General features: G+C 41.3%; 1 protein-coding gene across 1 annotated transcript in view; it reads left to right on the top strand.

Moving 5' to 3' along the window:
* Nucleotides 1-625: 625 nt before the first annotated feature.
* pkp3a (plakophilin 3a) overlaps nt 626-12942 on the top strand; it is a 14998-nt gene continuing 2681 nt past the window's right edge. The window contains exons 1-11 of the mRNA XM_035664983.1: nt 626-941; nt 4779-4870; nt 5424-6178; nt 7366-7489; nt 8442-8646; nt 9945-10119; nt 11060-11177; nt 11274-11438; nt 11535-11717; nt 11814-11967; nt 12716-12911. Coding sequence (XP_035520876.1) covers nt 719-941; nt 4779-4870; nt 5424-6178; nt 7366-7489; nt 8442-8646; nt 9945-10119; nt 11060-11177; nt 11274-11438; nt 11535-11717; nt 11814-11967; nt 12716-12911 — 2390 coding nt within the window. The 5' untranslated portion in view covers nt 626-718. The remainder of the gene's footprint in view (nt 942-4778; nt 4871-5423; nt 6179-7365; nt 7490-8441; nt 8647-9944; nt 10120-11059; nt 11178-11273; nt 11439-11534; nt 11718-11813; nt 11968-12715; nt 12912-12942) is intronic.

Genomic DNA, 12942 nt, shown 5'->3' with positions numbered 1-12942 from the left:
AAATTGTAGTGGCAGCATGAAATGTAAATAATCATGTAAAATACTTAAAACTGTACTTAAGTATTCAGTTCTTGAGCAAATTTAATTATTAATTAAATTTGATTTATATAGTGCCAATTCATAACAAAAGTAATCTCAGGACACAATAGAGCAGCATTGTACTGCTTTCCCCTGTATTCCAGGTCATCTGTTTAACTGAAACAAAGGTTATGTAAGGGAAATTAAAGGAATATAAAATCCCTATACTGAGTGAGAACATGTGTTTTCATCAGATTCAGAATATATTCCCAAACCGTCGGTAACATTTTTTAAAAACAAAACTCAACAGCAGTGAGGCGTGAAGAACAACAGGGCAAGTAGAGACAAGTGTACAGAGTTTATAGGGGTGTGGACGCAGTGTGGAGGGAATAAAATACCTGTTCGGCTTTATGAAAGCTATTGGACTACAAAAACGCGTCCAAAACATTGGACATTAAGTAAGACTATATCCAGTAATACACCGTTAAGAATTCAAACTAAATTTCCGAGGGAGAATAAGACTCACACCTGTGAGTCAGGTACTCTGGTATCAGCTCCCTGAGGCTCCACCTCCTGCAGCTCTGCGCTCCTGTGCGCGCTGCGCTCCCTCCGCAGTTTCAGCTGCGCAGACAGCCTGTCCACACCGGGGGATTGTATCCAGACGTACTCTCACTCGCGTCTCGTCCTTTAACTTGTCACCATGAGTAATGTGGCTTCAGAGAACGTGTTTTTGACCGCTTTACAGCCCAACACCTTGGTCACCACCTACGGGCTCCCGTCTGACATCCAGCTCGGGAATGGGAGCTCCGTGTCGGACGAGGTGGCCAGAGCCCGGCGCGTCCAGCAGCAGGTCCAGATGAGACTGGCGGAGAAGTCCACACTTCCGCGTCAGAATGGCTCGACCTCACAGTACGCCATGTCAGGTAAACATCAACAAGTCTCTCTTTATGTTCCGCTTCATGACTACGGTGCCGTGTGGAGACCGCAAAGGAAGGTAGAAACCATTTAAAACCCCCGCACAAGTACAGGTACAGGTGTTCCTGTACAGTACTGAGTTTATAGCTGGTCCCTTATCTGTGCTATGGACGGGGAATGTAAGCTCTTATCTCGGCAGCCAGGCCTGTTAACGTGTTTCTTTTGGCTTTACTCCAAGTTAACTTAAGTAAAGGAAGTTTATGTATGAGCTTTAGGCTTTCTGATGGGACGAGTGAGGAGATGTAACATTAATCATAAAACATTCTTTATAAGCTATATATTCAAAAAACTTTTGTTTTTGCAAAACATGACCAAGTTTCCAGAGCCCCTGGTGGGGTATGTTGTTTTGTCACCTTAAAGCCCCAAAGATATTCACTTTGAAAACCAAGAAATATTTAAAATATATAAGAAATCAGTTAAATCATTAACCCAAAGATTTACTGTCGGTCGACTACTTTCTGTTTTATTTATTTTACTGGAATTCGTACTTCCCCAAAGTAATGCAGATCAGTGGAGTAGCTTTTACTTTCAAGTGCAAGAATGCATGCATCAGTACGCCTGCTGTGTGTGTGTGGTGTGTTTGTGCATGCTTGTCCCTGCTGCATTCCTGTAAACAGCTCATCAGGGGATTTGTCCATTCAGCTGCTCTGCAGGTTCGTAGCAGATAAGTCTCATGCAGAAGCGAGCTCACCATCCGGTGTTTCGTCTACCTATGCATGAGAAAGGGTTAATGTGTAACAGGCCCAAACAAGTGCTGCTTTCATAAACGTCCCTGATCGCAGACTGAAGAGAAAGCCTCCCTCTGTGGGGTTGGGTTTCAGGTCTTACTCAGCTTTAAGAGGTAAGGGTTCAAGAGATACTTGGGAGATGACAGTGTCGTGAGAACCGGCTGTTGTCTGTTCAAAGACGTCACATTGTCAAACGGTGTTCGTCTGAGCCGCACTGGCGCAAAGTCAAGGTGGGATTGTTATGTAAGCAGCAGTGGTGACACTCCCACAGGGGATATTAAAGGTTTCCTGGAGAGTTGGGAATTAGTTTGATGGGTCTGATGACCTGAATTAGTTTCAAATGTGGAGCTACTCATGGACACAGTCTTGTGTTGGTTTTGAAAAATCTGGTAATGTGCACCTGCTTGCTGCTGAGTGATTCATGGAGACATTCCTTCAACGTCCCATAATTCATTATGTTCCCCCAGACTACAGGGAGCAGCTTGACATCAGGTCATTGACCTCTAAAAGAAGAATCTTTTTCTCACTCTTGTAGTTTCAGCTTTCCCCCGCGGCGCCAACAATACCTGAAACAGACAAACATACTGTTCGTACCAATTTTAATTACTGGAATGTAGAGGGACACACAGCATGTCTGCTTAATGGGTCAATGTCTGCTTTTACCTCACTTATGCTTGGACAAACACGTTGGTCAAACATGGCCCTAGGCTGGGCGAGATGTTTGACACTGTTATCTATCACTGTCCTTTACCCTGAGCTCTGCAGGGAGGGAAACACACTACAGTCATAAAATGCTGCCACGTCATATCCACCCGCTCTTTTAAAACCTGCGCAAGACAAAGAATTCCTAACAACACAACAGGGAACACTGCCAGTGGTTTGTGGCTTTAGAGGAACTCATTATGAATGCACGACTGTTCACACATGAGGAAAAAACATCTGTGTCTAAATGCTGCAACAACTGCAGTTGCATTTATGGCAGTGACTAATTGGTGTTCACAGGTGGGCAAGTCTCAGCCGAAAGTGAGTTTGTGTGAAGTTTCGGTTTCGTAAATGTAGTCAATTTTTTCAAAAGACAGCAATGATGGAAAAAAAAGTTTCCTCGCAAGAAAGAGTTTTCAAGGTGTGTTTTCCGTGTGTTGCTAAGGTGTGTTGGGCGTTGCCAGGGTTGGGCTGGGGCCGGGCCAAGTGACGCAGCGTCATTCTCGTCTGTACCAACTGGTCTAGTGTGTGTGTGTGTGCGTGTGTGTGTGGTCTATAGAAATGAAGCATGAAGACAGTCCACCCTCCCCTCTGCTCACATGGGAAGAGTTAAACCTACACATGTTCAGGCTCAACATACAATTTACAGCTCACTCACAGATAAGCAGAGGTAGAATCACAAGGCATTAGTTAGCTTTGAATCATTATCTTTGTGGCATGGATTAAGTACTTATCATCGGCTCGGGCCTCATGTAAGAACATTCGAAGCCTTTTGAAGACTTTTTTTATTAATCTTATTGGTTAGTCAGTCTATCGCTCTGATCCAGACTGAAATATCCCAACAACTATTGAATGGATTGCTATAAAATTTTTATACTAATGTTCAAGTTCCCCAGAGACTGAATCCTACTCACTTTGGTCTTTTGGACTTTGTGGATAAAGTGTAAAAACGTTGGAGATCCCTTAACTTTTCATCTAGTGCCATTATCAGATCAAAGTTTTATACCTTGTTTTTATCAGACGTCATCAGCCTCAGTTGTACTTTGTCTTTAGTGCTGATTAGCAAATATTGGAATGCTAACGCACTAAATTAGGTTAAATCCTGCTAAACATCATCATTAGCATTGACATTGTGAGCATCATGGATGTATTATAAGAAAGGAATCTGACAGTAAACTCTTTTTATTGTTATTTTGCATTACTGCATTGTACCTGGAGCAACAAATTTGTTCTCTGAATTCAGTTTTTAATTAATTTATAAGCACACAATAAGAAATTATATCAACATAATTACACATTTAGTAGATACATACAGTATAATTAATAGGGTTTTTTCACTTTTTGTGACATTGATCCTGACATTTAAGTCCATAAACCTTAGTTAACATTGAACATTTTGCTTCATGGCGAAATGTGAAATGTTCTCTGAGTGAAGGGTAACCAGAGCTAGTGACCAGTCAGGTCCTGCTGTTAAAGACTGTGTGTGCAATCGAATCTTTAGTGCAACAGGACACCTGCTATTCAAACTGTATGTCTTTCGTCGTTTTAAATGAAAGTCATGACTTCTCCTTATGGCTGTGATGAACCATTTGTTACATCAATAATATTCTTGATCATTTCACTTCTTTCTCATATTCTTATTTGTAGTTTTAATGTGGAAACATGAGCTATGTGAAAGTAAAAAGGTTTCAGTGATTGTTTAGTTACGTGCAGTAACATCACCAAAGGTCAGGGTATTATTTATGTATGTGGCAGAGCTCAATTGACACAACAAACACTATTAAAAGTGTTCAAGACATTAAGTTCTCCTCTTGGGCGAAGGTAATGCCAGGATAGCTAACGTTTTTCTGCTTTTACATGATTTCAGATCACATTAATTAATATTTAGAAATTTAAAAGGTTAAAAATCCTAAATTTGTCATTGCTGAAAGGTGACTCACAACTTAAATCCAAAGAAAAAGAACTCGCCGCACCCTGCGCTGTAAAGAATTTCAGAATAAACACTTAAATTCAGTCATGTGGCTTTTAGTCATAAAATCCCCATGAAGTGCTGACAGGTTAGAAATAGAACAAGTTTACAGAAGTGAGAAATGGCTAATGTAGACTGCTTGTTCATGAATTATTTCAACATTTAAAATTTTTGTTCTACATGAACTTATTATACTTATTCAGTTTTGCACATTGAAGTTTTGCTGTAAGTTTGAAGAGTTTAATATGGAGGTTTGCCGACTTTGATAATAATTAAAAGAACGGCTGATCTGCAGTTAATATAAGGCTTCAACAGTCTGAGTTAATGATGATATTGATATTAAATGTGCTAATAATTAGTTGTTCTGTTTTTATGCTTCCTTCCAGACTATGGCGGTTCTTCAACAATGAAATATCAGTCCACTCTCCCAAATTACAGCTCTAAATCATCCTTCATGTACTCAGGCAGCAGAACAATGGTGAGTACTGCAACATTATCTCACAGTTTTAGCATGTATTCACACGTATCATGAAAATATTCAGCTCATCATGTAATGTGTCATCTAACTGGATGCTATAAAAAACAAACTTCATCACTGGCCCTCTGCTGATTCCACAGTGGGTCACCGTGGACCCAGCAGCTGTGGTATTTCTCATTTGGCTGTGATGAGATCAGCTCAGGGTTTTCAAGTCCACCCTCTAGATTCTTCTGTTTTAGTGATTCAACAGGAAGATGCTGGCTTTGTGCCTCAAATGTTTGAGCTCTGAGCTTAAGAGAGACCTTTAGCAAGCTTTCCAATGTGTCTACATTTTATATTTTAGTAAAGAATAATGCTCTCCTCTTCGTAATGAATCATATTTTTGTATGAGAAATGGAAACAAATATGACAGAAAATACACTGTAATCAAATTTAGATACCACCTTTTTTATCAATATGCAGTGAAACACATTCACCCACACATACAGTTCATTAGAGCTCCATGAGAAACTCTGGTTAAACATTTGATTGTAACAGTTATTCCTCTTTTCAGCCTCACGTTCCACGTGTATCCCAGAGGGGGGGCTTCAGCTGCCAGTCTGCTGGCCCAGACATGGCCCAGTTCCACAAGATCANNGGTGGTGGTGGTGGTGGTGGTTATTATCGAGATGACATACGCATGGGCGGCTACCAAGGGGGCACCATGAGGCAGCAGAGCCGAATGGATGCAGATAACCTCTCCATGCATGCAATGCGGCAGCACACAGTGCCGGTGAATCCCTGGCAGCTCGATACCAGCGATGCCGGCAGCCTGGTGTCCGACCGGGACGCCACCTTCGGCCGCCAGTACACTCAGAGTGCAGTCAACGGCTACACCAGCCAGGTGAGGCAAGGAGGAGGCACTATGATCGTTTCGGCACCCATGCACCGTTCTCTTAGTGGTACTCTTACCCGCGGTGGAGGAATGACAGGAGGAGAGGCAGAGATGGTCCAGCAACATTCCTTCAAAGGTCCAGCCCACCGGACCATCAGCAGGATTACAAACCGAAACCGGATGAGCATGGGCTCCATGTCGGGGACCATGCAGCAATTGTCTTCAGGTGGGAGCACATATGGTGGAAGGGACATAGTGGACAGAGGATTCATCCCACCCGGAGTGTCCTATGGTTCCCAAGGGAATCTATTAATGCAGCGTCCAGGCACCCTGTCCCGTGCCATGTCAGTTAAAAGCATGCAAAGTGTGGGCAGGGGCGTGGACATCTTTGGTGGGCAGATGGAGATGGGAGCCAGCATGGGCAACCTCAGCGGGTGAGAAGTTCACATTCACAACAATGATGTTTTCATTCGCAGCACTGGGTATATTGCACGTTCTCTACACTGTTAGACAGATTTTCAGTGTGTAATGGTTGACTAAATATGCAAATCAGTATTTGCAAGAATGTTCCCATTTGACTGTTTAGAGTTCAGAGTACATGCCTATGTTGACTCACACGAGAGGAGTAAATGATAAGTTGGGAGATTTTGTACAACTTTCCTATTGTCAGTAAATCCAAAAAAGACCAAAACCAACAATACGCTGATCCTGCGAACGAGTATCAGGCGAGGCAAATCCTGATAAACAGTGTCCTAATCCTCCAATGAGAGCCTCTATTTCTCATCATGCAAAAACTACACTTCCACTACAACATAAACTGTCCTGCATGCACTAGCGCACCAAATGTTAATCCACTGCTGAAAATTGTCCCACACAAATGCTCTATTTACTCCAGTTTGAGGAGCCTTTGCTAAGAAATATAGTTCAGAAATGATTGAGTTAAAGCTTTATGTGTTCAGTAGGAACAAAAGGGTTTGGGCCTGAGAACCAAATACAAGGTAGCAAAGTCTGACAGTACTGAGAGACGGACTAACTTGGTCTTTTAATGGGATTTGTTGACAATAAGAAAAATATAGAATAATCTCAGTCTTATACTTTAATTACGTTATAATACTCAGTGACAGATATACCAGCACTAGTCATCCTGCTGATTCAGGTTGTTTTATTTTTCCTGAACGTCAGTGACATTTTAGTGAATGTGATACACCAGTATGATGGTGTCACAACTTTCATGTGTCAGGAGGTTTTAGTGAGGGAGTGTGTGTGATGTAAACTGTCTTTTTTACTAAGAGCTGTGGATTGGGAGGTGGCTCCATAGCGGCAGGACTGGTTTTGGGTGTGGCAGCTCAGTTTCAGGCCTCCCATTTCACACATCCCACAGTGTGTGGTTAGCTGAGTGGATTTGCAGACCACTGTGTGATTTAGAAAGAAATTTAACAAGCTGCATTTTGCAGACGAGAAACAAATCATCTATGAAAAATTACTGTGGCTACACTGTTGCTTTTCAATCAACCATTCACAAGACACATTCTGTGCTACCATACATAACAATTGGGTAATTACATAATTAAAGGTTTGAAATTCTTTGGGTTAAATTTGTTAATTTGCTTTCCTTCGGTAGGATCGCCTCCTTGGACATGCCCACAGCCGTGCAGTACCTGAGAGACTCCGACCCTGAGATGCAGGTCCTGGGTGCTGCCTACATTCAACATGAGTGTTACAATGACAACGATGCCAAAAACGAGGTACTTCAAAAGATTGAACTTGTGGTTAGAATTCCTCTGGGTCTTTTCCTCTCTGCAATCACTTATTGAGAAACTCAGTTATGAAGAAAGTAGCTACAGTTCTGCTCCTGTTCTGGTGCGCTCCAGTTGTTCCAAATGTTGCTCAATTTGTCTCAGTGCTGTAAACGTATCTGGACTCTGCCCTCTATAGGTGTTGAATGGCAGATACGGTATCTTATTTGACACACTATTATGACAGCTCAGTCGTTTAGTTTAGGTTATTTACAGCCTCTTGTGAGCTGGTTTAGAGTCCATGTTTAATGAGTTTTATCAAAAGAGATACGGATGATTTCATATTAAAATGAATAGTTCAACATTTTAGGATGTTAACTTATTCACTTTCTTGTTGACAGTTAGATGAGATTGATATCACTCTCATCTTCGTACTGTAAATATGAAGTTACAGCCAGCAGCTGGTTAGCATAGTTAAGCATACAGAGTGGAAACAAGGGGAAACAGCTAATCGGGCTCTTTCTAAAGGTCAAACAAAATCTCAGCACCTTAAGAAATATTTACCATACAGAAAGTCATAATAACTCTTGTGTAACTTTCATCAAGAAAGACAATAGGCATATTTCCCGATCTGGCAACTCCCTGTGGTGCTATAAAAAAAATACTGAGGCTGACAGTAATGCATGCCTGTGCACCATGGATCCAACCCAGGGACACTGACATGAATGGAATGGATGAAACTGAGACTGAACCAAAATGTATACAACCAAAAACTTAAAGTTAGAATAATTTGAAAGTTGATATAATTAAATTTAAACAAAGGGGCTTTAATCCACGAGAAGACTGTGTATATTCAGTTTCTAAGCTAATGAAAAACCTTGAAATTTAGTTTGGTGACACTGACAAATGAAAAATTCACAAATCCTAAACAGAACTTTGTTTTTTGCCACCCTGTCTTTAGGTGCGTAGCTTTAGGGGCATTGCTGAACTGGTGAGGCTGTTCAACAGCGAAAACCAGGAAGTGCAGCGTTACGCTACAGGTGCCACACGCAACCTCATCTATGAGAATATGGAAAACAAGGTGGCTCTGATCGAGGAGGGCGGCATCCCACAGCTGGTCGAGGCACTTAAAGAGAACGACGATGAGCTCCGCAAAAACATCACAGGTAAGAAAACCTTCTCTTTAAGTTATTCAAATAAAAATACATGACACAACAGGCAGAGCTGATCTTCGACTGTTTGTTTTGCCTCAAGCAAAAATGAATGCAGAGGAGTTAGTCACATTATTTGGCAGTGGCGTCCTTGAAAGTATTAAACAGTAGCCTTTGAAATTGATATTATTCCACACTAAACAAATAGGAGGACGCTGGCAAGTTGTAACTAGACTCAAGAATCCACAGACACATTTACTGTTTGAGTGAGTTGAATTTTTTAGGAGATGTGAGAAACAGTTTTCTTTATTTCAGTAGTAAGTGAACTTTATTGTCCCTGCTGTTGTTTCTCTGTTGGTCATTCACAGTTCAAGTCCAAATATGTTTGGTTTCCACAGTTGACTCACCCTTCACCTCTCTCACAAACTCATCTGCTGTCATCATTTACAATTATGGAATTAATGGATGTTGTAACTGCGACTCCATAGTGTGAAGTTTTGTGAGTGCATGCAGAGTAAGAGTCGGAGGTGCAGTCTTTTCTATAGGGTGTGTGAAGTGGGGGAAGACTGAGTATGTGGGAGTTGTCTGTGCCTGTAGACCAGCACTATATATGCCACTCCCTTTTATGAGCGAGAGCCTTGTCAGTCTTTCCTTTGAGCTGTTACGCCTTGATTTGTGTCTGTTGGATAACTGGAAGAACTCATGTTGGTGTCACATATTTAGTCAGAATCTTGTGATAACAGAGTACCTGCAAACCGTTTTCTGGGTAATTTGCCAAAATGTGACACGAAGGTCTTCTCTTACCCGCACAGTGTGAACTAAGGTTTTAGCTTCACTGCCATTTGAGTTTCTCTCGTAGTGAAAGGACTTCAATTAAGTGTTTTAGAATTCATTTGACCCATGCAAGACAATGTAATTCTTAAGGGAATAGTTGAACATTTTGGTAAATACACTTAATTGCTTTCTTGCCAGGTGTCAGATGAGAAGATTTATACCACTCTTATGTTTGAACACATATGAAGCTACAGCAAGTTGCTGGTTAGCTTCTGCTGTGGTCTATTGTCTTCCTCAGCCACCATAACTTTAAGTACAAGTGGGTGTGTTTTGGAGGAGGCTTGGTTTGAACTCTGCTACTGCTTCACCTTCAGTGCTAACAAATTATGATTGTGGGCATGGTTTGTAGGGGTCTTGTTTTGTTGAACTATCTTTCTCTTTAAACTGAAGTTACTGTAAAATAATTAAAGAACAGCAATTTGCAAAATGAAGCATAACTCAGTTTTGCTGACACTCCCTTTGTGTGTATATGTGTGCAGGTATCTTGTGGAACCTTTCATCCAAAGACAACCTGAAGCAGAAACTGGCCAAGGAGACACTTCATGATCTGACTGAGAGGATCCTCATCCCTCTGTCAATCAGCGAAGACTCTGACAACCTCCAGCAATCCGCCTCTGAGGCGGAAATCTTCTACAACACCACAGGATGTCTCAGGTGCACCTCATTTATTTGTGTCTTCTCTTTGTGGTTGCAACATGCTCCTTTGTTGAAATTCTTTCTGGATCACCTGTGTCGGCTTTTTCTCTCATGACCATATTTGCATTTTGGGAACTTAGCATGTGTTTTACCACACCTATCACTCTTCATTGTTGTTTGCAAAAGCCTGTGTCACTCCTACCGCCAGTTGCTTTTGTTCTGCTCTGTTTATGTGCACCCTGGAGAGTTTTCATCTCCAAATGAATTGCCATATGGGGAGTATTTGCATGGCTCCCTGCATGTAAAAAGTAATGACATTCACGATTCCTGACTTAATTTTACTTGGAATAGTTCTCTGATCTCTCACTAGGGTTATTATAGTTAACTAAAACTAAATCAAAACTTAAAACTAGGTTTAAAAAAATGTTTAGTTAACTGAAATAAAATCTAGACTTAGTTAACCGAATCAATATCGTGTATGTTTCTAGTTTTAGTTTTCGCCCTATTTGTCAGGTTTGTAAGGAGGAGGAGGCATTTGTGCATGTGTTTATTGAGAGGGGGATGTCTACATGACTGTGAGTCAATGTGTTTGTATTGTAATACCTATTCTGACAAATACCCCTGATATTATAATAAAAAAACTGGGGTGCCCAGATAGCTCACCTGGTAGACCTGGCGCCCCATGTACCAAGGCTGCCCTTTGCTGCATGCCATCCCCTCTTTCTTTCTCCCTGCTTTTCTGTCACTCTTCAGCTGATACTATGGATTAAAGGCAATAAAAGCCCCAAAAATATAATAAAAAACATTTTTACAAAATTAAACATACTAAAGATTTAACTCAAATAAGAAAAACCCGCTAACTGAAACTAAACTAAATCAAAAACAAAAATGAATAAAACTAATGAAAAATTCTATAACTATAATAACCTTGCCTCTCACTCGCTCTGTGTGCGTTCAGGAATCTGAGCTCTGTGAATGAAAAGACCCGCCAGCAGATGAGAGAAACACATGGACTGGTGGACTCTTTGGTGAAATATATCAAGGTCTCCTTTGAGGATAGCAAGGCAGATGACAAGGTGAGACAAGGAGAGGTGGACCTGAATTTAAGCAGCTTTTTCTGGTCAGCCAAAGTTTTGTGTATTCACTTTGTGTCTGTGTGTGTGTATTTGTAGGGGGTGGAAAATGCAATGTGTGTCTTGAGGAACCTCTCCTACCAGCTTTACACTGAGATGCCTCCATCAGCCATGCTGCGCCTGGAAGGACCAACCAGAGCTCAGGGCTCAGGAAAGGGTGACGCCATTGGTTGCTTTACACCTCAGAGCAGGAAAGCCAAAAATGTACGCTTACGTGAGATTAACCCATCAGCATTTTACGTGCATGAACCAGACTATCCATCTCAACGCTGCCTTTTTGTACCTTGCTTCCACTGACAGAGCAAGAACCGGGATCTCTCCACTTTCACCGAGGTTGCTCGGGTGCCGAAGGGTGTTGAGTGGCTGTGGCACCCACAGATAGTGGGGGTGTACAAGAACGCACTGCAGCAGTGTGAGATCAACTCCACCACCCGCGAGGCAGCTGCAGGAGCGCTGCAGAACATCACAGCTGGAGACAAGAGGGTACGCAGCGTATTCATTGATTTTCCTGTAAAAGCACTTAAATGCAACAATGTAGGTTTCCCATATTTGAATTGTCTGTCTCTCATTGTCCTGCAGTGGGCTTCAGTGCTTAGCCAGGTGTCTCTGGAGCAGGAACGCATACTGCCAGTGTTGTTGGACCTCCTGCGTACCAACAAAGATGTGGAGCTGCGTTCTCTTACAGGCCTCCTCCGAAATCTGTCCCGCCATGCCAGAGATAAGAATGACATGGGTCAGTCTTTGTTCTTGATTTTTATGCTCGTTGTGGATAGATAATTTGATGCCCCTGAGTTACCTTTTAATTTAGTATACCTGTAACCTATTCAGTAAAAACTGTTTGTGTAATTTGTGCATCGTGAGATGACACTCTTCCCACCAAGGCTGACTTTAATTGGGATTTGTCTGGTTGTGAATGTTAATGTTGAGACCTAAACACCACTGAATTTGTAGCATTGAAATATTTTACTTTGAAAAGCATTTATCTACATTTATGTGGTTGGAATTTTTGTCTTTCCAGGAGTAAAAAAAAGTTGAGTCAAAAACTTGATTGTAGGTATTTTTTAAGGGATTTAATAAGATTCAGATTTAATAATTCAAGTTCAAATAAAAAATAAATAAAAATCAGGTTGCTAAAATTTGATTGGGAAAACTAAGTCAATCAAGCTCGAATAGAATTAATCAGTCAGTCTATAACATTAAACAGTAATTACTAAAAGTGCAACAATCAAAATTGGTACAAACATTGGTAATATTTATTAAGAATTAACACTGAAAAGTCAGTTTGTCTTTCTCATCTGCCTGACAACATAAACATAAGTGAACAACCTCAAAACAAAACAAAAAATACAGAAAATCTCTCATGTTTTTGAACGTTGGCAGTAAATGATGTGATCATGCACTGTCCATTGCTAATAGGAATTATATGGTTGTGATAATGGGTTTTAAACATTTGATCCTAACAATACTTTTGGTTTATTCAGCCACGAAGGTGGTGAACATCCTGGTGACCAAGCTGCCTGCCGACGGACATCAGAAGGATCCCACCAGCGATGTGGTGGTCAACATCTGTGGTATTCTCAATAACCTGGTGACCAGCAGCTCATTAGCTGCCAGAGACATCACCTTCTTTGATGGCATTCCGAAACTGATCGGCATCAAGACCTCACATGACAACAGGTGAGTGGTCTCCCTCCACTCAAAAATATGT

Source organism: Morone saxatilis, unplaced genomic scaffold, assembly GCF_004916995.1.
Source record: "Morone saxatilis isolate NCDOM2014 unplaced genomic scaffold, NCSU_SB_2.0 Contig2, whole genome shotgun sequence".
NCBI classification, from domain to species: Eukaryota; Metazoa; Chordata; class Actinopteri; family Moronidae; genus Morone; species Morone saxatilis.
Note: the sequence above shows the minus strand (reverse complement) of the source record. Positions and strands in the feature narration are given on the sequence as shown.